At 55.9% G+C, this 23,810-nt stretch overlaps 1 protein-coding gene across 19 annotated transcripts in view; it reads left to right on the forward strand.

Annotated features, from left to right (window-relative positions):
• ptprfb (protein tyrosine phosphatase receptor type Fb) overlaps window positions 1-23,810 on the forward strand; it is a 209,010-nt gene that overhangs the window by 134,978 nt on the left and 50,222 nt on the right. For 12 of the 19 annotated variants that reach the window (XM_064338059.1, XM_064338058.1, XM_064338062.1 and 9 more), the window contains 6 exons: window positions 4,887-5,156; window positions 7,920-8,501; window positions 9,572-9,705; window positions 10,858-11,002; window positions 13,510-13,815; window positions 16,472-16,665. In XM_064338059.1, the coding sequence (XP_064194129.1) occupies window positions 4,887-5,156; window positions 7,920-8,501; window positions 9,572-9,705; window positions 10,858-11,002; window positions 13,510-13,815; window positions 16,472-16,665 (1,631 nt within the window). The remainder of the gene's footprint in view (window positions 1-4,886; window positions 5,157-7,919; window positions 8,502-9,571; window positions 9,706-10,857; window positions 11,003-13,509; window positions 13,816-16,471; window positions 16,666-23,810) is intronic. The other 7 variants (XM_064338069.1, XM_064338071.1, XM_064338070.1 and 4 more) reach the window with 1 other exon arrangement.

Here is a 23,810-nt window from a genome sequence, read left to right on the forward strand (position 1 = left end):
CCAGAACCCGTCACCGGGGGGCCGTGCAGCGGTCTGGCGTGTTTGTGGCGTAAAGTCAGTCGGCACCCCCCCCCCCCCACTGATGCCCCGAAGCACCATCTCGCCTTTCACATTTTAAATCGCAAAGTGTTTAAGAGTTAATGCCCCAATTAACAGGGGCTAATTGCCGGACAGAGTTGCACAAAGTAAATTGAGTGCTGTTGAAAGATTCAAGAGGGAGGATAGGATCGCAGCTAGTGAGGCCCTCGCTCCCCCCTCTCGTTTGGTGGAGGTGATGTAATGCTGCGCAGGTCTCAGTATCCCCCTCTGCTCTCACTGAAATGCATACGAGCGGCTGGCGGGGGGGGGGAGACCGTGGCCAAACAGATGGCTGAGGAAGGGGATGAGTGAAGTCCTGTGGGGCGGCGCGTGTTCCGGGCGTCTCTCTGTAACCGGAGAGGGGGTTTGGGGGGGGATGATGTCACTTCCATGCGTTGGCGGTGGAGCCAGGAGCCAAAAAGCCCAAGCCTCAGCCGCCAACACGGAGACGAGAGGTATCGATAGCAATCACCACGTCGTCTGCTCGCTTCCCAAAAAAACCCCTCGTGAAATGTTCAGACGTCCACAGAAACGGTGGATTATTCAAATGTGCGTACGTGACACAATCCAGATATCCCTGTTGAGTCTTCCTTCCTTTTTTTTCCTAAATTTATTTTCGTCTGTCATGAAGAGAGCGGCTCCTCCGATGCGGGCGGCCCGGTTCTCGCTGCGCGAGGTTCTCTGAGACGTGTCCTCGTGTCACTCCGGTCTCCCACCGCGGGTGCAGGAGGTGCAGGAGGAGATGGAGGAGGCGCGGGCTCTGCTGGAGAGGAGCCCCAGGTGCGCGCGGCCTCGCCGGAAGCAGAGAGCTCGGCTCTCTTAGTAAAGGGTTCGAGGTCTGGGCCGAGAGGTCAGGCGGGTTACGCTCGCTGGCTCTGGAGACGGGGGTGGGGATCTTCCCCGAAAGCCGCCCTGCAAACATTCAGAGGGTGGCGCTGGTCTTGACCCTTGACCCTTGACCCCGCTACGTATCGCTTTGCAGCACGGATAGCGCTATGCGGTGTGAGGTCGCGTTGAGTGAATACCGCAGCTTTGGCGCTGTCGCTGGGTTCTTTTCGGTTGTGGGGGCAAACGAGTCAGCTGGGTGTTCTTAGGAAATGGCACAGCTGCAGGTCGGGCGCTGAATCAGTGGACTCCGGACTGGCGTTTATTTGTATTCTCGGGAGTGTGTACATGAGCAGGGCTCCTGCCCTCAGCTGTTCTGATGAAACGGGTTGTCTGCTGAAATGGTAACTGCTGTGAGGAGAAGTGTCTGTGGAACGAGTCCTGTAGTCATCTTTCCCAGGCCAGTTATTTGCGGCAGATAAATAGCGTTCTGTCACTCGGAAGGCGTTTAAATGATATCCGCTTGACAGCGACAAGGAACCCGATCGTGGGACTTGTTTGTCGACTTGCTTTCTGGAATGGAATTCGCTCCTATTGTTAATAATCTTTTTTTTTTTTTTTTTGAGGGATCACAGCGAATTGTTGGTGGCGGTATTGGGTTCGGTAAGTGGTGTGCCGCTTCCCTGTTTCTGCTCCGCGTGCTCTGCTCCAAAAGTGACTCCCCCCCCCACCCACGCCCGCTCCCTCCATGGACCCTGCACACCCAGACCGCGCCCTCTTTCCGTAAACTCCGCCCGTTTCGCCTGCTGCCTGTCGGTAAACAGAGGTGTGTGCTGCTGTGTGCTTTAGCCGCTCGCTCACGCGCTCGCACACTCATGTACTCGCGCACCGCGGGCCCTCAGGTACAACACTTCCGAGCCGAGCTCCGGCGAACCGGGCCGAGATCCAGCCGGCTCCCCTGCCGGCGTGGGACAGGTATCCATTGTCCGGCCGATCTTCGCTGATTGCCGTTTCCCGCGGACCTGAGCCATTTTGGCTCAAAGAGGCGTCACGCGGCGGCCATTTTCCCCGTCCGCGCCGGGTAGCCTGGCCCTGTGTATCAGCGCGGTGATTAAGTTCGGCCGTGTGGATGTGCCCCGCGCTGCCAGCACGTTAAAACCCTGCAGGCTTTTTTAGTCCTCACAAAGGCACACTTTCAGCATCACGCAGGTCCTTCTGTGAGCCTCCTTAAAGCTGAGGGCCTGGAGAAAGAGAAATGTCTGCCTCAGAGTCTGCCTGACCTGCATTTCCAATGTGCTTCAGTCATGTGTGCACATCTACACATGCAGGCACACGCACACACATACACATACACTCCCACATATACACACACACACACCTACACACACACACATACACTCCCACATATACACACACACACACATGCACACACATATACGCACACACACACTCCCACATACACACACACACACAACACTCACACATATACACACAACACACACACACACACACCCACATACACTCCACATACACACACACACACGCACACACACCACATAACTCCACACTATACACACAACACAGCCTGACACAGCAAACAGGATACACTCGTGACAATACACACAAACACACCACACACACATATGACATTTGATCTCACAACATTCACGTCACACACATCCTGCCACGTCACACACACACACAGACAAACACTCATACACACACACACACACACACACACCCTCATACACACACATACACACACACACACAAATATAAATACACTGTCACGCAATCAGAAGGTTTTTTTTTTTTGCACAGTGGTGGATTCAGTTCAAGGGCAAACAGGAATAACAAGCGTAGCTGTGACAACATTCTGCATAAACCGAGAAGGAAGAACATTGGGGAATTTGATCTCATAATGGATTTGTGGGGACTGTTTCAGAGCAAGTCCTGGCCCGTGCCGTGCTTTCCATATCAAACAGGCCCGGGAGGCCACAACGCGAGGCGGTTCAGATGCAGCCTCCTGCTACTGCTACTGTTCATCTAAATTCCTCCGTCCGTTAAATCCCATTGCTCTTCATTTCTGTGTGGGCATGGGATATCAGTGTCAGCGTGCTGCGATGGGGTCCACCACATGCATGTCAAAGTGACACAAGCATTACTGTTACGTGATCCGTGTATAATAATGGACTACTGTCTCAGCAGGACCAAAAGATAAAGGTTTTTTTTTTTTTTTTTTTTTTTTTACACTCCCTATTCTCGCCTTATTTTTAATGCAGTAAAGTGAATATCTGGGTTTATTTTTGCTCTTCAGCACACACGGGCCCCTGCTTTGCTGCTCCAGACGCCCGTGTTAATTTTTGTCTCACTTTAAGCTGTAACATTTTGCCGTGAGTGGCTCATACCGTGTTATGCTGTGTATATATTATTATTTAAAATAACAGTGGTTTGTCGGAGTTGGCTGCTCAGACACCATCAGAGTGCAGAGCTTATAAATAGCGGTGTTGTCTGCTGGGGGATGAGCTGAGGGGGGAGAGGAGCGTTTGAGAACGCTCCGGTATTTGGGATGGCTGGCTGCGATCGCTTTGGGCGGCTGAGCGGAATTCTGCGGGGCGTCCGTGCGTTTCAGGAGACGAGACGAGCGTCGAAAGTAAAAAAAGGCGCAGCTTCCGCTGCTCTGGACGAGCGGACCCCGTTCCCATGGTGACGTTCGAAAGCGAGCGACCGGTCCGGGCCCCCCCCTCTCGGCCTGTGATCAGAACCCTCCCCTCCAGCTCAAAGGAGTAATCACCATCAGAGGGCTGCCGCGAAATCGGCACCTTCTCTGAAGTGCTGCCGCGGTGAGAAGCCTCGTCGCCGCGGTGACGTCTCCCAGTGTCTGAGAAATACGAGACCAGAACCTCGCCCTTTGTCACACGCAGTCCCGTTTTTTTCCTGTTGGTAAATTACCTTCCAATTAAATTATTTCAAAAACTCTGTGGACGCAATGAGGCAGCTGTGAAGGGAGCCATTTTTTTTTTTTGTTTTTTGTTTTTGGAGTTTTTCACTTCTAATTGTACTTCAGCAACCCTCACAACAGCTGTGGTGTGTCTCTTTCCCTCAACCATGTGAACAGGTGTCCGCGTCTCCATAGGAACACCCTTTTTTGATGTCAGCTCACCTGCATTTCGACGCCTGGGGCGCCCCCCGCAGGCCCCGCCCGGTACGAGCACTTCGGACCCGCGGCGTGGCTCTGGACCGCGGGGGGGAGAGGGGGCCAGGGTTCCCCGCCCCGCGAGCGCCTTCCTCAGGCTCAGGCTCTTCAGCTCCGCCCCGGGCCTCCGGGTGGAGCTCCCCCCCCCCCCCCCCCCGACGCTGCGCAGGGCCAGATGCCGCCTGCCACTCCCCCACCGTGAGGGAGCGGAGGAACCAAAACAAATAAAAACTTCTCCCTTCGCAAGCTGTTTAGGGCGCACCTGCGCGGGGAAATCCGCCATTATTATTACCGCCTTCGCAAAATTCCCCCGCCTCACGGAGCGATGGCAGAGCACAGCAGACTGAAGCCCCCGTGTTATAGCGCTTCTCAGATCCCGCAGAGATCGCTCCTTTCGTCCCTGTTCCCCAGGTGCCTTAACGCCCCAATCTCTCACACGCTGGCTCAGGGCCCCCCCTCCCCCCCCCTCCCCCATGGCGGTCTCATAACTCTAATTTATAAGGGTCCACCAGGGGACACAGGCGAGAAACTCGGGAACAAACGGGGACCGATGTGTAAGCCGGTAACGTTGCTCTTTTGGGTCCGTATGAGAGGCTGGCCTTTTCCCCAGGGGTGCTGTCTGTCTCACAGCCTCGCCTGCGCCAGTCTGAACATCACCTTAATTACATTCACTTCACCAGGAAGGCTGGTGAAGGCCTGTTTGTATTCACCAGGAAGGCTGGTGCAGGCCTGTTTGTATTCACCAGGTGGAAAGTTAATCGATGCTTTCTTGTTCTCTCCCCGCCAGTCCGCCGGGTGCCTCCCCGATTCTCCATCCCGCCCACCAACCACGAGGTGATGCCGGGGGGCAGCGTCAACCTCACCTGCGTGGCGGTGGGGGCGCCCATGCCCTACGTCAAGTGGATGGCGGGCCTGGTGGAGCTGACCAAGGAGGACGAGATGCCCGTGGGCCGCAACGTGCTGGAGCTGACCAGCATTCGCGAGTCCGCCAACTACACCTGCGTGGCCATCTCCTCGCTGGGCATGATCGAGTCCACCGCCCAGATCACCGTCAAAGGTGAGAGCCCACGCCCCTTCCGCCCCGCCTCCTGTGTGTCGCGCTCGCTCACGTGCGTGTGTGCGCGTGTGTGTGCGCGTGTGTGTGTGCGTGTGTGTGTGTGTGTGTGTGTGTGTGCGCGTGTGTGCGTGTGTGTGTGTGTGTGTGTGTGTGTGTGTGTGTGTGTGTGTGTGTGTGTGTGTGTGTGTGTGTGTGTGTGTGTGTCATGCGTGTGTGTGTGTGTGTGTGTGTGCGCGCTCTCGTGGCCGAAACGCGTGTCCGTCACGCCGGCGAAGCTTCACGGTTGAGAAACGGAGAGCGTAAATGGGCTGGGGAGGGAGGAGCGCTTCTCCATCGATCGGGTGTTTTGTGTGTGCAGAGTGGTCCCGCCCAAGGGGGCCGCGCCCAGCGGGATGGGTTACCGGGAGCTAGCGCTTACATCCCTGCACAGCCCCTCACAAATTTATGAGCGCTGGACTCTCATAGGTGGGCTCCTGTGAAGAACCTTCCTTGGGCTTCCGTCTGAGCTAATGTAACGTGTTACAACCTCCCAGCACAGGCCGAGCACAGAATGCACTGTATCGAGTGGCTGATCTGCCGGATGTGGGTTTTCCATACGAACAGCCCCAGCCGAGCACTTTGTTCGTTCGGCCCCAGATGTTAGCATGCTGTCCCGCTAGCCCACCGTTTCCCACGTAGACGAGCTGCTGGAATGCCAAGGAGCTGCAGGAGTGATAGAGTTATCATACTCAGCATTTCAGCGGCAGCATTATGCGCACCCAGGGATTTTACCCAGGCATTATTTATCAGTTCCAGCCCAGCCTTTCCCTTTCAGACGATTCCACCAAAAGTGTGTGTGTGTGTGTGTGTGTGTGTGTGTGTGTGTGGGAGGCGGAAAGAGAGATCTGTTTCCCCTGTCATTAAAGAGGCAGCCCCTATAGCCGCGGAAACGTTAGCGACACGCCGCGCTCGGACGCGTGTCACATGACCCCCGTGGCCCTAACGGCGCGGATTCCTCTCCCCTCCGGCGCCGCCGGTTCGGGTTCGGATTCAGATAAGACAAATCTCACTCCGCTTTCAACCCCGTCGGGCGGGGTTTTTCCCAGCTGTTCGGGCTCCCGTACAGTTTCTCCCGTGAGAGAGAGAGAGAGAGATAGCGTACGGAGCTCCCGTTATCAAACCGCGCGGAGGGGGAGGGGCCAAAGAAGGAAAAAAAACGCAAAGCGCTCGGGGCTGCTGCGGGCTTTCTGGGAGCCTCCATCAGAGACGTGTTCTCCTGTGAAGATCACGGCGCAGCGCGCTTCTGCAAAAGAGAAAAATCCATAGCGAGCCCCCCCCCCCCCCACCTCCCCCCGCTGCGGTTTCAGTTTCACCAGAATTATATATATAAACACATAAATATAATGCAGAACTCCTGGAGGATTTAAAAATCGCAACTGGAAATTAAAGGCTTTCTCTGCTCTTCAGATTTTTTTCTTTTCTTCTCCGGAGACCAGATGTCTGGAGCATGCGACTCCCCCCCCCCCCCGCTGCAGCTGCTTGCCGCCGCGGCCGCATGCATGCGATCCCGCCCTCGCCGCGGCTCCCTCGCGCCCGCCGATCGATACCGCGCTCGCCACGCCCGCCTCGGAAAAGCACGAAACGTGGAAAGGCAGAAAAACGCCAGCCGCGCCGTTTAGGTTCTGAGCGATTTAAAATGGCTTAACCGCCACGTTTCAGTTCAACTGCGCGGTTTTTGCAACCGAAAGCAAAGGCGTCGAAAATAGCAGTGCGGTACATTTGAGAGTAAAGTTTCAGAAGCACGTCGGCATTTCGGTGTTTCCGTGTTCCTATCCTGTGTCTTTGCACCGCGACCCATAAACAGCCCTGTAAAAGCGCACCGATCGGCACAACCGTTACATAACGCTAACTCTGAATGAAAGCCGCACAGTCACATTAACGTAGAGCGGCAGGAGAGAGAGGTGTTTCAGTCGTGTAGGCTGTTCATCCCCCTTCGCAGCGCAACCTGCGCTGTGATTCGCTGAGAGATGTGATCTCAGCCGCCCCGTCACTCGCTGGATTCCCTCCGGCTGCAGCCGTTAGCAGCTGATAATGCCGCGAATTGTGCGCGTCTGTCGCTGCTTATCTTCCAGCTCCCGCTAGCTCAATTACGTTTACCTACCCAAACGGACACAAAAAAAGAAGAGTAGACTCCGCTCTTGAAAGTGCGTTTCGGTCGGCCCCGAAAGGGACCCGAGAGGAAATCGTTCGCGCTCTCGAGAGGAAGTGGCGAACGATGTCAGAGCCCGCGCAGCTGCGCACCCTCGACTCGTCTCCCCGCCTCGAACCCGGGCGCAGATTCATCAGAGCTCATTGATTTTATCACTTTCACTCCCGGCAATTTACCTTCTGCCGCGGAAAAAAGAAAATCATCGGTATTACTGCACATAGTATCCACTGCGACTTAAATGGCCGGGATTGTTTATGTGGGAAAAGGCTGTGCGGAGTGGTCCGGTCACAATCCCTTTGCGGAGAGCTCTGTGTAAAATAAAGTGTGATTGATTGATTGGTCTGTATGGTCCCGTGATGGTGGCGGTACGGGGGGGGGGGTGCTCCGCGGCTGTGATTGGCTCACAGAAGCGCGCTCCTTCTCCCTCCCGACGTTACTGGCGGTGCGGAATTGCATTTGCAAGGGCCGCCGTCACTCAGTCCCGACTTTCTCACCGCGAGGGGGTGGGGGGGGGGGTCGGGTCCTCTGTGCTCACTCCTTTGTTTGTTCGTCGCCCCCTCCCACCCCCCCCGCAGCCTTGCCCAAGCCCCCGGCCTCCCTGATGGTGACGGAGACCACCGCCACCAGCGTGACGCTGACCTGGGACTCGGGGAACCCGGAGCCCGTGTCGTACTACGTGATCCAGTACCGGGCCAAGGCCTCGGAGAACGGCTTCCAGGAGGTGGACGGCGTGGCCACCACGCGCTACAGCATCGGCGGCCTCAGCCCCTACTCGGAGTACGAGTTCCGCGTGATGGCGGTCAACAACATCGGGCGGGGCCCGCCCAGTGACGCGGTGGAGGCGCGCACGGGCGAGCAGGCGCCCTCCTCGCCGCCGCTGCACGTGCAGGCGCGCATGCTCAGCGGCAGCACCATGCTGGTGCAGTGGGAGCCGCCCGAGGAGCCCAACGGCCAGATCCGCGGCTACCGCGTCTACTACACCACCAGCCACCAGGCCCGCGTGCACACCTGGCAGGTGCACAACACCGACGACAGCCGCCTCACCACCATCTCCGGCCTGGTGCCCGACACCACCTACAGCATCCGCGTGCTGGGCTTCACCTCCGTGGGGGACGGCCCGCTCTCCGACGTGCTGCAGGTCAAGACCCAGCAGGGGGGTGAGTGCCAGGGCCCCCGAGCCAGCTACCGCTACACACACACACACACACACACACACACACACACACACACTCAGTCCCATACTGCTATCCTTGTGGGGACTTCCCATTGACTACATTCATTCTGTAACCTCTAACCCTAACCCTAACCCCAACCACTACATGCCTAACCTTAACCCTAACCTTAACCTAATTGTAACCCTAACCCTAACCCTAACCCTAACCCCAACCACTGCATGCCTTACCCTAACCCTAAAACAGCCTCTTGGCCTTGTGGGGACCAGCACAAAGATAAATTTTCCTCATCTTTCTATCCTTGTGAGGACATTTGGTTCCCACAAAGATAGTATCACAAGTTCACACACACACACGCGCGCGCACGCTGCCTGCTTTAGCGTGAGCCAGCTCGTGCTACACACAGTGGGCCGGTAGGCGTATAAGCATGGCCTTGTTTCAGGCATTGAGCAGGTGCGCTCCACGCCTCGGTAAAGACAGACGAGGTTATCTGAGTTCCCCAGCCCTGTGTCACGTACATGTCAGCGGTGCACGTTAGGTAGGTGTGCAGGTCGAGCGGAGTCTCCGGGTTGGCCTTTGTGTTGAGTGGTCACCGGGTTGGCCGTTGTGTTTGTTTGTTTATTTAGATCCCCATTAGCTACTGTATTGTAACAGTAGCTACTCTTCCTGCTGTCCCCATAAATCTTTTAACAATACTTCAATACAGAAAAATACATCAATAACATTCATACTCACAATAAGACACAATACATAACAATACACAGTGCATAACAACACACAATACATAACACAACCACTAAGACACACAACAACCAACAGCAACTCAAAGTCAATACATATGATAGCTCTATATAATAATTTCATCTCTTAAATAATTGAGAAAAGAAATGCTGAATGGTCACCGGGTTGGCCGGTGTGCTGAGTGGTCACCGGGTTGGCCGGTGTGCTGAGTGGTAACCGGGTTGGCCGTTGTGCTGAGTGGTCACCGGGTTGGCCGTTGTGTTGAGCGGTCACCGGGTTGGCCCGTGTGCTGAGTGGTGCCGTTTCTTCCGCAGTCCCCGCCCAGCCGTCCAGCTTCGAGGCGGAGGCGGAGCTGGACACCCGCATCATGCTGACCTGGCTGTGGCCCGTCCAGGACCCCATCACCAAGTACGAGCTCATGTACTGGGAGGCCAATTCAGACAACAAGGTAGGCCACCCTAAAAAAAGAACCTCCCCGTCTTTGTTTTTGAAACTTGTTTCTTTTTTTTAAAATAACGAATTTCCTTGTTTGGGTGCACACGGGAGTTTAAAGGAGCAAAAGATAAAGAGCAATACTTTACTTTCCACAAGCTCTGTGGCGGTCTTATTTTTCTTTAAAAACTTTTCTTTGTTAAAAGTTAGATGTAGCACCTTTAATATTGGTACTATTCTGGCAGAGGTGACAGACTTCCGGCTAATGCTCCTGCATCATTCTCGGTCACAAGGTGTTTCGTCAGGAGCCCGAGGGAAGGCTTTTTTAGGCGAAGGCTCAGAAACGGAACGGAGCTGAGGGTTCGGCGAGTCGACCAATCCGGAGCTCGGAAGCCTCGCCAAAGAATAGACCAGTATTGACAGCCGCATGAAATGAGTAAATACAACAACTCTTAGTAAAGAATAAAAACCTTTCTGCTTACTTTTCTGCTTCAAATAAATGTCCTCTCCATCGATCCCCCAAGAATGCAATTTAACCTCTCCTGGCATTAACTGAAATTTTGCGGACTCAAATTATTTATCAATACAGCGTCGCACACACACACAGACACTCTGCAGTTCCTCTTTTGTGCTGGCATACAGACACGCGCCTTTCCAGAGGGGCTGTTTTTTTATAAAGGTTTTTCTTGGTTCCTTTGCACTTTTAAAAAAAAGCGGGTCCCACATCTCAACGCACGCAGGCGCACTTCCCAAACCAGCCGGCGTCTGCACGACCCCCCTCAGCAATGTTCTCCCGCTCCCTGGCCCAGTCTGAAGAATTGATGCCGGGAGTCTAAAAAGCGTGTGGGTGGTGAGCGCCGTTTCGATCTCTAAACTTTGGAGCGTGTGCGTAAGGGCCTAAAGAGGCTTGCCCCCCTCCCTCCCCCCCCCGCCCCCCCAGACGGCGTCAGCGGCTGCATTAGCGTACCGCGGCTCGGACACAAGGCCCTTGCGGTGGGCTCACTGGGTTTTCCGATAAATAAAGAAGCGGCGAGGCGGCTGGGAAGCGGCGCTGTCGGAGCGTACACGTCAGAAGGCAGTTCTGCGGGTGCGTGTTGGGTCCCGCGCCCTCGCCGTGTTCTCAGCCCGCCCCCTAACCGCCGCCGCCGCCATGTTGTTTCCCCCGCAGATCCAAGTCACCTTCAACCCCGCCGGCTCCTATGCCGTGGAAGGCCTGAAGCCCGACACGCTGTACAAGTTCTCCCTGGCGGCCCGCTCCGAAATGGGCCTGGGGGTGTACACCCAGCCCATCGAGGCCAGGACCGCACAGTCCAGTAAGTCCGCCTCTGCTCCCTGTCCTGCCTCCAGCGCTACTGACTGGGTTACGACACGACCCCACTAACCGCCCACAGGTTTCTCTCCCCTAGCAAACAAAAACAATGCAGAAGCTTTCTTTCCCCCCTTCTCACACCTTAGTGGCATTTTCTCCGTTAGTTTTCCCTGTGGTTCTGCACACAAAAGGGACAGCTTTGTCTGTTGACAAGGGCAACAAGGTACGTTGCTTGTCTTGTTAGCTGTTGGTTTTGTGTTGGAAAAAAAAAGAAAAAAAAGAGAAGAGCACCAGAAATCGATGTTTGTGATTTGTGGCGCTTGCGATGTTTTAGACCCAGAGCAGTGGAGCACTCAACAGACTCGACAGACCTGCGGGTCACTGCGTTAGCGTGTTAGCACTGTCAGATGAGACTGGCAGTACAGGCGGGATACAGAATCATCTGTCTCAACCAAAAAGAGGATGCATATGGATCTGTTTAAAAAGGGTGGAAGGGATAAATCTTTTTTTTGTGTTCTCATATGTACTTGCTTCGAGATAAATGAACAGATCCGGTGTTTAATTGTTCAAGGCTGAGAGGAAGTGTCTGAACTCTGCAGTAACTGCATAGGTAGGCATTCCACACTTTGTTCTGAATATCATTAGGGCCACAAGGACACGTGGAGGTGTTCCTGTCCCTGTTAAATGTAGCCTCCTGCAGCATGGAGCATAGAGCACCTATAAAAGGTAACATTCCACCGGCTGTTTTCCTGCTTCCTTTCTACGGCACGTCGAAGGGAGGCGTTTGACTTTCCCCTTACCTTGCCAGGTGATCTCTGTAATTTTCGGAAAGGTGCTCAGCGCCCGATTTGGAAGCGAACTTAAGCTGAAATATTTATGAAGCCTTCCGAAATGGGACCCGTGTTTATTCCAAGCCGTTTGTTTTACTTGTCAGCCTTAAAACCTGCGAGCGCCTGAGGTTGGGTTCCCATAGGAACGGCGGCCCTGAAACCTGCCTCTGATTCCGGCTCCTTATCTCCCTGCCGTCCGACAGCATGAGTCAGAATCCCTGGAGATGCACTGACATGTCACGCAGGAGTGCCTCTCTCCCTCTCTCTCTCTCTCTCTCTCTCTCACTCACCCTCTCTCACTCTCTCTCTCTCTCTCTCTCTCTCTCTCTCTCTCTCTCACTGTTCCAGAATCCCTTAGATCCTCATGTCACCGTCCTCTCTCTCTCTCTCTCTCTCTCTCACTGTCTCTCCCTCTCTCTCTCTCTCACCCTCTCCCTCTCTCTCTATCTCTCTCACCCACTCCTCCTCTCCTTCTCTTTCCCTGCCCCCCTTTCCATCTCCCTCTCTCCCTCTTCCTCTCTCCCTCTCTCTCTCTCTCTCCCTCTTCCTCTCTCCCTCTGTCTATCTCCCCCCTCCTCCTTTTCTTTCTCTGCCCCTCTCTCTTTCTCTCTCTGTCTCTCAGTCTCCCTCTCTTTCTATGTCTCGCCCTTCTCTTACATTCTTTCTCTCTCCCTTTCCTTTTGTCTCTTTATCTTCCTCTCCCTTTCTCACTCCCACTCGCTTCCTCTCCCTCTCTCACTGACTCTCTCTGTGTTTTCTGATTCTCTTGCCCCCTCTCTTCCCTCTGAAGTACTGCCAGAGGGAGGCTGGGAGACTCATTCCGGCTGCTCCTGGCTTTTATTTGCTCGTTTGTGAGTTTGTCAGCTCGTCTTCCTGTTGCCTTTTGATGCTTCTCATGGTCGTTTTTCACTGTCGTAGATCAGCCGCGAAACCCCACCTATGCAGACAGAACAGGGCCGTGCCAAGTCTCCGCTCACTGCTCTGGGTACTAAAAATGCAAGCTGGCATGTGACAAAAACCCCTCCTCGATCACCCCCCTCCCCCACATTCGAGCTGCCCCGGATGCTTTTGAGTTCCTTCGTTCCTGCATGTAGACATGCTTGTGTTGTTGATTTTTGTTTTTTGTTGCCTATTGAGTTGTTCTTAGTTTAATTTCTGCCATAGTTGTTCCCATCATGCCTTGTTCTGTTCTGCTTCTGGACTTGGGGGGGAGAATTGGCCGGGAGTTTAGATTGCGAAAGCTCGAGAGCCGGCATGGGAACGCACACCTGGCGCTGACGAACCCGGCGTGTGGGAGGAGCCTGGGACGCGCGTCGCCCGGGCGTGCGGATCAGCGCTGGCCATCAGCGCCGCAGCTCGGCACCGCGACGAACGCCGGCTCTCCTGTAGCCAAGCGCCTGCCTGTGTTTCACCGCACACTGTGCACGCACTGCACATTATATCCTGAGCACAGTGACGGCTCCTTTATGGTGATCCAGATTCCCCTGTGCCTTAATTCAGCCAGTTCCCCATTGGGAGCTTGTTGGTCACTGTGCAGGTGTAACAGGCAAAATACAGGGCGGAAAAAACATGGCGCTTTGTAGTCTGGTCATCGGCCCTCCCCCAGTCCAGAAGCCGCACGCTCCTCCCCCCCCTCGTTTGCTTGATCCGCCCTCCCCCCTCCCTCGGTTGTGTCCCGCAGCCCCCTCGGCCCCCCCGCAGGACGTGCACCTGGTCAGCCTGAGCTCCACCAGCATCAAGGTGAGTTGGGTGGCCCCGCCCGCCGACAGCCAGCACGGGGCCATCGTGCAGTACACGGTGGCCTACCAGGCGGCCGGCGGGGAGGACGAGCAGAGGCACGAGGTGACGGGCATCGGCGCCGACGCCTCCGGCTACGTGCTGGAGGGCCTGGAGAAGTGGACCGAGTACCTGGTGTGGGTGAGGGCGCACACGGACGTGGGGCCCGGCCCCGAGAGCCCCGCCGTCCGCATCCGCACCAACGAGGACGGTAAGGTCCGGCGCCAACGCCGCCAACCCGCCCGGGGTCCCTCTCTCTCTCTCTCTGCTCCTAACGGCCCGACTCGCCGGGGCGCTGGACCAATCGCGCGGTCCACACCCTCTCCTGCCTTCACTGAGCAGCACGCTGTGCGTTACCCCAGATAACGGCTTCAGCAAAGCTAACGAAAAAATAAATAACCACCATCCTCTCTGCCATGTTTAACGAGGACACGGCTGAAAACGCTGCTGGGAAGAGTGAAAGAGTGAATGTCCTGGTGCTGAAGATGCGTGTGGGGGTGGGTGTGGGGGTGGGGGCGGGGGCTGGGGGTGCCCTTGATGAAGAGGTCACCTTCTCTTGGAGGTTAGAGCTGGGGTGTTGATGGTGGGGCCGGGAGAAAACTTGTGTAGGTGTTGTGCACCAGCCTGCACTACCCCTGCATAGGGGCAGAGGTGGCAAACTGGCACCGGATCAGCCTGCAGGAGCGCTCATAGAAATCTGTGACCTCTTTCAACCGATGTGTGTGCTTTTCACACGATTTCGGCTGCCACTGATTTGAAGTTGCGCGCAACTAAAGCTTCTGGGAGGCTTGACCTTCCTTAAAACTCAGATGATTGAATTTGCGGACGCCTGAGAGGAGCGCGCTCTTGTCTGGGTCTCTCCAGAGCACACTGAGGCGCGCTGCCCGGTAACCGGGCTCAGGACGGGTCAGAGCACGCCGGGCCGTCGCCAGCTCTGTGCCGCCGGCGCGGTAAAGCCCGTTTGCCACCTCTAATCTCCCCCCCGCCCGGCGCTCCCGCCGCCTCCCTCCGCGGGGCGCCCCCACCGCCAGCGCCACGGCTAACAGACTCACCCCGCCAGTGCCCTTGCCCACACTCCTCCCCATAATCGCTTTACGCCGTCTCCGCTGTCTTCATTCATCTGCTTCTCCTCCGCGCTTTATTGGGTTTTTATTGTGTACATCTGCCGCGTGCGGAGCAGCGGTGCTGGGGCGGGGGGGGCGAGGAGGGGCGGGGGGGGGGGGGGGGGCGGATGTTCCCACCCACCCAACAGCTGCTCCTGTTGACTGCGCGGCCCGGCTGCCAGAGACGGCCACGCACGGCCGGGCTCGGCGCTCCTGGCGACCGGGGGCTTTTAAGCGCGGGAACAGGCTGTTCCCAGGCCCACATCTGGCCCGGCTTCCGCCCCCTCACCCCTCCCCCCTCACCCCCCCCCCTCCCGGGCCGCGGTGCTCGGCGCCCGCGCAGCGGACACTGCCCTCCCAGGGACCGCGCGTGCTTGGCCTCGGCCGGCGGGATTCTCTCCGCTCCCCCGAGCTCGCGGTCCCTTCCGCGCTCACTGTAGCCTGCAGCCGCTTTATTCTCCCTCTCTCGCCCTCTCGGGGTCTGAAACGGCCCCAGAACCCTAAGATCCTTTGTTCATTTTCCCTCCGCGGTCCCAGCCGCTCTCTCTCTCTCTCTCTCTCTCTCTCTCTCTCTCTCTCTCTCTCTCTCTCTCTCTCTCCCTGCTCCGTGCCCTCTTTGACTTTGAAGCCCTCTCCCCTTTTGCGTGCTTTTCCACATGGAGTCCCATCCCATAAAAGCACCCCCCCCCCTCCACCAGGGTTCGCCCCCGCCCCCGCCCCCCCCAGCTCATTTTCTGCTTGGTTGTGAGTGCAGGCTCGGTTCTCTCTTTAGGCCGTGCTCCATAATTAATTTGTTTCGAGACGCTGAACGGCAGCCAGTCGCCCCCCCCACTGCTGTTAAGGGAAAGCGGCCTTTTTTCCCTCTGAAGCTGGCTCCCACCTCACGGGCCTCCTGGACTGAAGCAGTTAGTTAAACTGAGAAGCCCCAGGACCTCGCTCCCTCCCTGCCCTCTCTTACTGCACAACCACTCACCCCCCCCGCACCCCCCCTCCGCGCTCCGGCTCGAACCCGCTCAGCGGAACGGACACTAAATCACACGGAATGCTGGGAAGGGAAGGGAGAGCCTGAGGTGAACCTGTATTTGGTGTGCATGTGGAGAAGAGCGGCGTCCTTTAGGATATAGGGGTGCGCTGTCAGGAGGCACTGCTACTGCACAGCACTGACAGCAGGAGGCCTACTGTTTACTGCACAGCACTGACTGCAGTGGCTTCTGTATAAACCTTGCATGTTGGGTGGGCTTACCCAGAGATAACCATGATGGTTGTCCACCAGGCCCAATTCCAGGCCTCCAGAGGATTCCCAGTTTACACACCAGCAGAGGTCGCCCTGTGAAATCGCACAGGCCTCGAAAGTGACCGAGACGCTGCGCCTGGATGGCCTGCAGTACTTTGGTCAGCCTCCAGGTGTCTGCAACAGTACCAGTGTCACTTAGATATCTGTCTCACAGGCGGGGTTTGGACATGGTTGTTTTTGTCTGACCCGTAATGGATTATTGGGCACGGCCGATCGACAGGAACAAGCACAAGCTTTAAACGGAGTGCTGGAATAACCCTCTCACTGCGCTTGATGGTTTCTTTTCTCTTTCCTGGGGTTTGAGGTGTGGAGAGCTTATCACTGTCATAATGCAGTCATGCGATAACAGCATCGCACGCCATTAAGCTGTAACTCACAGACGCAGGTGTCCCGCAGTACTGCAGGTGCTTTCGCTGTTTGTTTTGTTCGTTGTATGCTGATTTGCCCCCCCCCCCTCCTCCCGCTTGCAGTGCCTGGAGCGCCCCCTAGGAAATTGGAGGTGGAGGCGATGAACTCCACCGCCATCCGCGTGACGTGGAAGCCGCCCCTCTCCGTGAAGCAGCACGGCCAGATCCGGGGCTACCAGGTCATCTTCTCCCGCCTGGAGAACGGGGAGCCCGTCGGCCAGCCCAACATCATGGACGTGGCCCTGCCCGAGGCCCAGGTACTGCTCCGCCCCCTCCTGCCCTTTAACCCCGCCCCCTCTCCCTGACAGACAGCCGCCCGTCATTTCACCTGTCTGTGTGCTGGCGCTGGTTCCTGTGTCTGATAAAGCCTGCCACTTGGCTTTCTTTTGAATAACAGGCTGCAGTCTTTAGTACGGACAGACAGCTGGGTAATTGGCGGTTAAGTATTAGACGACTGCCTCTATGGTAATTCAGAAACTGTGTTTAATTTTTCATGTTGGTATTACAGCGGTGGCCTTTTTTTTGATTCGGTTAACCTTGTGTAGTTAATGTTAACACACGTGCACTGCCTTGTTATTCTGTTTATGAATTATATATGATTTTTTTTTCCCTCTCTCTTGTTGCATAATTGCCGGATAGCCCAAAGGAAAGAGGCATTTGAAAACGGGGGGAAATTCAGATCTTGAGAGGGAGGGACTCGCGTATTCATGAACGTCTTAAACCGCCGTTTTGCGCGAGATGGGAAAACGGGCCGCTTACGCTGCCGCTCGGACCGCTATCCGGGAATTAGCGTGCGCGAACACGCGTGCACTCTCTGCCCCTGACCAGCGTTTCTGATTTATCCCTGTGAGCATCCCGCCACGCGGGGCTGGCGGGGGTAACCCCTGGCAACCGATACCGCGGAGCTGTGATGAAGTGTAACAGTGCGTGTTCTAGGAGGCGAACCCGCTTTTAACAGGACGGGCTCGGCCGGTGGACGTGATTGGCCGACAGCACGGTCTGTTAATGCGGATAGCGCGGGTAATTAACCGGGCGGCTTTCAAAAAGACGTCCTTTGCTTTTCCGCAGGTTTCTAGTAAAGCGAGCTAAACAGCGGATCAGAATGAATCATTTAGCTGGAAAATGGCGCATGCTTTGTGTAGCGTCCATCGGTATAATTTCACTTGACCTTCATTTTATGCCGTATAGCCGCAGGCTGTCTTGTATGCGTAGCAAGTATCATTTTCATTTTCTTAACCGGACTGCTGCAAAAGATTTAACTGCAAAATGGTGCAGTCATTGGGGGTTGAATCGGATATGTTGCCTGATGGACAAATTTGTGCATTAAAAGAATACAATATTAGAAAGAAAAAGGTCATATGGAATAAAAAAACCAGTGAATAGTGCGGAAAAGTAAAATGGCAGGTTCCCCATAAAGATGAGGCGGTTTGGACGAGCCTCCTTGTGTCCGTGAATGGCGCAGCACCTCCTGCACGTGACCGATCGATAGCGTTTCCAGCTTCTCAAGGTCGCAGTCCTCAAAGGCATTAAGACTCGCATTAGAAAATAAGCCCCAGAGGAGAAAGTGGCCAAGAAAGAAGTTCCGTTGACTCGGAGTGTTCTTTATTTATCCACTGTAGTTTATTTTTCTAAACTTTCCACAAGCATAAGCGAGTATATCTGGAGCACTAATTAGCTGTACGTGCTGCGTTGCGGCGGTTGAGCTGCGCGTCGCGGTTCAGAGAGCAGATCTGAGGACCCTTTAAGCGCCGGAGCCCCCGCTCTGCTCCCTGACCCGGGCCCCGCCCCCCCGCCGCGTTTCCTCTCGCTCGCGAACGCGCTCGCGGTCCTTTCACAGCTGGCGCTTGTGAGGGACTGTTTTATCTCTCTCCCCCCCTCCCCAATCCTGCCTTATCGGCCAAAGCGTTTGCGCAATCGTCGTCGATAAGCCCCTCCGTACCCCCACCCCCCCAACCCCAATCAAAACATCGCCCTCCACGTAGCCCCTGTTCTGCAGTCTTTGTCAAACTGCCTTTCAGCCTCATAACTTCAGCCTGATAACTTTGCATTCCTTTTCTGCCATTAACGACAGTAAGCGATTGCACTTTATTACCTGGGCCCAAAGCATGCTGGGGGATTGAACCCGCCGCCACCGCGGTCCCCGGCAGCCAGGCTGGCATGTCAGAGGTGATTTTGTCCTACAGCCTTCCCTTTTATGAAAGCGCACACCAAAAACCAGGAGACCAAAGTCATTCTGGGAATGCTCTAGGAGTTATGGATCAATACATATTCAGGGTTTTTCTTATCGTGTATCCTAAGATACAGGGCATATCCCATCCTCCCCAGCTCCATCCTGTACTCTAAATGAGCCTTTTTTTTGGTTTGAGGGGATAATTATGCTGGGATGTCTGAGCTCTACGCTGACATTTTTCCCACAGAGCACATGGGCTCCTAAGCTGAAAATCTTGGAGCACACTAATGCATCCCAATTAGCAGATGTGCTTCTTAAATATTTTTACAGTTAGCTCCTAAAATGGAAGAACTGTACAGCTCTGGATGACAACATGCTAGTGGAATTTAATTCAGAAAGCACACAGTTTTTAATGGTCTTTTTCCCCCTTATCTCTCCCGCTTTGGAATGCCCACTTGCGTATTGCTGATTGGGGAGAGCGCAGGCGAGCATGTGTTCTCCTCCAGAGCAGAGGGTGTCAGCCACCGCTTCTCATTCCTGGTTTGGCTCACACAGACACGAGTTGGAGGAAGACAGCTCCGCGCCCGGCTCAACGGACAAGCTTGCGGGCGCCCGGTTGAGCAGCTGGCGCCCAATCAGATGCTGTCATCCCAGGCCATTGAGAGACCCTCCTATCCCTAGGCAGCGCTGGAGCCCCGTGGAGCTGCCAGCCACGGTTGTCACGGGCGCGGTCTGCGTTCGATACCGGGCCCCGGGTCTCGTACCCGTGCGCGAGAACGGCGCACTGCAGCCGCCCGGCGCCATCCGAGCAGCGGGGGTGTAACTGATTTCGGCGCGGGCCCTGAGCCTGGAGTCGCTCTCGAAGCCGCGGGTTTGCCGCGCTCACGTCTCTACGCGTCCGCGCTCCTTCCCGCCGCCCCGCTGGACGCCCGCGTCCGTGTCTCACCGCGGCCTCGCGCGGCCGCCGAAACGCGGCTTTCGCTTTTCGACTTCTCCAGATTCGGATCTCGCCGCTAAATCCGCCTTAACCGCTCCCCGCTTCTCCTTCCCCCGGGATCAGCGGCAGGGAACAGATTAAACCTGGACGGAATCTCTGAGAACGGAATTAATTCCTGTCAGTAAACAAAAGACTTCTAAAGTCTGTAATTGTAGGTTTTCCCTCGTTTTCCCTCCCTAACCTCACGCATCGTGAATCTTCTCCCGCCAGAGCGTTGGCGCTCGCAGTGGCACGTCAGAGATTACCCGTTTTAAGCGCGGAGCTAACGTGGCAAAGCAGGCGTATTAAACGATTGGCCGTGGAGGTTAGCGAGACTGCGGAACATAAACCCTTAATTGCCTGAGACCTGCCTGGGCTCCTCTTTACGACGCATCCGTCATTAAGGTCTATACCGGACACCGTCGGCATCTTCGCCTCGCCCACCTCTTCCTCGCCTCCTCCCACGACCTCGTCCTTCTGGAAGAGAAAACGAGGCTGCTGACTGATCTCACCCGCAGCGCCCCCCCCTCCCCCCCCCAAAGCGCCCCGAGCACGGCCCCCGCCTGTCTGATCGGATAAGGAATCCTTGTCGGAGTCCTCATCTCCTTGGGCTGAGGAGAGCACGCGCTCTCCCCCCTCACCCCCCGAAAAGGCCTTCCCGCCGAGCGGGGAGGGGAGCCAATCGCTGCCCGCTCTCGCTCTCTCACCCACGGGTCGGCGGCGAAGCTGAAGCTGGAGCTCGTAGCCCACGCAGTGGCCTGATTCTGACGCTACGTTTAAAGGAGGAGACAGCGCTCCATCTTTTCCGTAATCACATCGGCGCAGGGGCTGAATCTGTGCGTCTGGATTTCTAGTTGAGGCCAGCAGCTGTGGGGTTTTTTTTCCTTTTGGGAGCCATTACAGTCTGTGAAGCGGTTGTGAGGAAATGTTGAAGGCGTTCTCAGCCATGCCGCGTTTCCTCTACGGTGCGATAATGAGCGCTAAGCTTAGTCATATGCCAAGGCTAAGAGTCTAGACCCATTACTCGGCCACTGGACAGTGTGTAAGGTGAAAAACAGTGGAGAACAGAAAGAGAAAAGAGAAAACCTAACACATTTCAGTGTTTTGTTTTTCTTTATTTTCCGGTGTAGCTGCTGTTGTTCAGATGCCCCCCCCACCAGCAATATACACATCATTGGTGTCCCACGTTCTGTGTGCCTTACATCTGCAGTTGGCTCAATGATTAAAGTCTTTAGCGTGCTGAGTCTACTCTCTGGAGCATCACCCTTATAAGAGCACTGTGGCTCCTCTGGAGTGTCTGTTGTGCTCACTTGTTCCACATAGCAGTTCCTGTTCCATGCAACTTTAATGCCTTTATTTTTTTACACGAATGGGCTCGCTGCACAGGTGTCTCCTCTCTGCCATGTTACAGGAGTGCCGTTTGAGAAACGCGCACGGTCGCTGGGTGACCCTCGCATCGGCGCGGCTCTAAGTGGTGTTACGACACGCTGTGACATCACAATAGCGGTTCCCTGGAACGTAGCGCCGCTACCGTTTTCGCTATCAGCGTGTTGTCCAAAGTGAAAACGTAGACGGTGGGAAACCTCGCCAGCAAAGCCTGCGCTCCCGTCTGCAGCTCTGAAGGACAAACACAAAGTAACAGTATTGATCCTTGGAGTAGCGTATTAACGCTGACCTGAGGTGTGTTTATTTAAGTCTGACGGCAGCACGCAGTGCCAAAGCCTCGCAGGTAAAATGCCGTCAGACGGCTGGCTTTCTCAGCCCCTGGCGGCTTTCCTGGTCGCGGCGGCGATGGCGGGAGACCCTCAAACGCTGGTCCCGCGGGAAGCCTCGGCGCGACGGCGTTACCCTGCGCGGCTCACGAGCCCGGAGCTGCAGGTGCGAGGGGAGAGAGAGGAGGGCAGGGGCGGAGAAAACCGAGCCGTTGTGGCGGCTTGGCGCCTGAGCCGCGGTCACATGCCTGGCGGGCCGCGTGCCGCGTTCTGGCGCGCGGGGGGGGGGGCTAATGCTGATCGACAGCGCCCTCAGGAGCTAGCGCACCTCACGGAGGGGGCAGGCAGAGTTCACCCAGAGTTCAGCATCCAAAGCACAGGAGCAGTGCTGAGCGCTGACACACACAGGCAACACTTTTCCCTTTCAAGTTCTTTTAAAAAATGCATCGCGCACTGTAAGCGAAACCCGCACATCACAACTTTTATTCTTTAGTCTCCTCTCATTTTTCTTTTGCCAAGATGCCAAGAGCCTTTTTTTTAAATAAAGCTTTTGATTGTAAGGAATGGTGTAGGATGCCAGGGAATATCCCCGTCCCTGCCACTCATCTGCACACGGTACGTTTAGGGACTTTTCTGGGGAAATTAATAAAAGCGGCATCTTCAGCCAGCTCTGCATCTCCACCTGCCCTGCTCTCCGTGCAGGAACCCCCTCACCCGCTCGCCTCGGGCTGCTCACAACACTGTAAAGCAGCACCGACTTCAGCCCATCAATCTCAACTGCTCTTACCTCCCCCCAATCTTAAATGCACATCAGTGCGATTCAACAAAGGCTTTTCATTAACTGTGATTCCGGCTCCGACAGCCTGAGCAGCCGTGAGCTCAATTATTTATCTTTAAAAAGGGAAGAAAGAAAAAAAGCGCGCTCGATTCCGAGTGGCTCAGAATAGCGCTCGTACCGGCGCGATCTTCTCAGACGAGAAGAGGCTGGTGATTGGCGGATGAGACGGGACGCGCGGCTGCCGACGCGGACCCTTTGATACTCGGTCGGAACCCCGAGCGACGCCGACGCGGTCGATGAATTCGGCGGTTCAGACGTGAGGAGAGTCTGCCGCTCTCCGGCCGAGCGGGAGCGGAGGAGGCTGCGGTGTGCGTGGGGGGCGAGCCGTTAGCATGGTAGCAGCCTCCCTCCAGGCTGGGAAAGGAGGTGTTGTTTTTTCGTTAAGGTGCAGCCGCGGGTTCGGCAGCCGTGGGCGAGCCTCTGCGTGGGCGCTTTGCTCATTTCGCTCCCTCCAGCCGACTTTAAGCGCGATTTAAAAGTCTTAAAAAGGTCTTAAGGCCCAAATGCGAGGTGCGGGCGCGTGTCTGTCCGCACAATCCCCCCGAGAGCCTCTGTGTCTCTGGGAGCAGTCCTGCGATCGGAACGCCGCGTACGTTTGATGATCCGCCGGTGGAATTACACAGGGTGTGGACACGGGGCAACACATTCTGATCTCCTTTTGCACAACTCTTTCACACGCACACACACACAAGCACACACACGCACTCCTTAAGTATACGCCAGTGTGTAATTCCCTGATACCACGCATTTCAGAATCGCAAGCTCTGTTCTTTTGCTCCTTTCCACACCACCGTTATTATGTGAGGATGAATGAATCACAGCCTTGATTTTGCACAGAGCTGATGGAGTTGTGCCCTTGAAGAGTGCAGAGTGCCGAGCGACGCGTCATAAAGCTAACCAGGTTGATCAGCTGTGCTGCAGGGTGGAAATGGGGTCGGAGAATGTGAGAGGTTTGTTTATTCACTCAGAAAATCTGAAGCAGTGTGTGGCATGTAAGCCCTGTTATGGGACTGCTTTCAGCCTGGGGTTGGGGGGGCGGGGGGGGGGGGGGTTGTTGTTTGACGGGGGTGGGGGGGTATTCGCGCGCCGCTGAAAAGCAGCGTCATAATAACCCGCCAGTGCGAGGCTCAGGAGAGTCGCCATTCCCCCCCGGGCTGCCCCCCCCCGAACTCTCCGCTGAACTAGCAGAACAGCCGACCTCCGGAGGTGAACTTTTATCCGCGGCCACTGGCAGACGCACCGGCTCCCCCGCCCGAGAGTTTAATCACCCCCCACGCATGTACGGGACCGCAGGGAGGGTTTTGGGGAGAGAGAGCGCTGAGTTTCTCTAGCGCAGCGCTGTATTCAGCCTGAAATAAAACGCCATGAACGCGGCCCGGGCTGCGGGAGCGAATAGGGAGGGGTGCAGAGCCAGTGCAGGCGGGCGCGAGGCCCGGTGGGGCGTGCTCTCGCTCGCTTAGCGACGCCGCGTCGTCTCTCTCGTCCTTAGCCATACAAGCGCCACGCGTCGCGCCCGGCGCGTAATGGGGTCAGCCTGTCCGCCAGGCGATGGCCGGGTGTTCTCATGACCTGGTTTGGCAGGAGCGGCGCACAGCCTCTCTCTCTCTCTCTCTCTCTCTCTCTCTCTCTCTCTCTCCCTCTCTCTCTCTCTCTCTCTCTCTCTCTCGGGGCGAGCGGCGGCTCCAAATCAATACGGTTCCATGTTT

The sequence above is a fragment of the Anguilla rostrata genome, chromosome 6, assembly GCF_018555375.3.
Source record: "Anguilla rostrata isolate EN2019 chromosome 6, ASM1855537v3, whole genome shotgun sequence".
Lineage (NCBI taxonomy): Eukaryota > Metazoa > Chordata > Actinopteri > Anguilliformes > Anguillidae > Anguilla > Anguilla rostrata.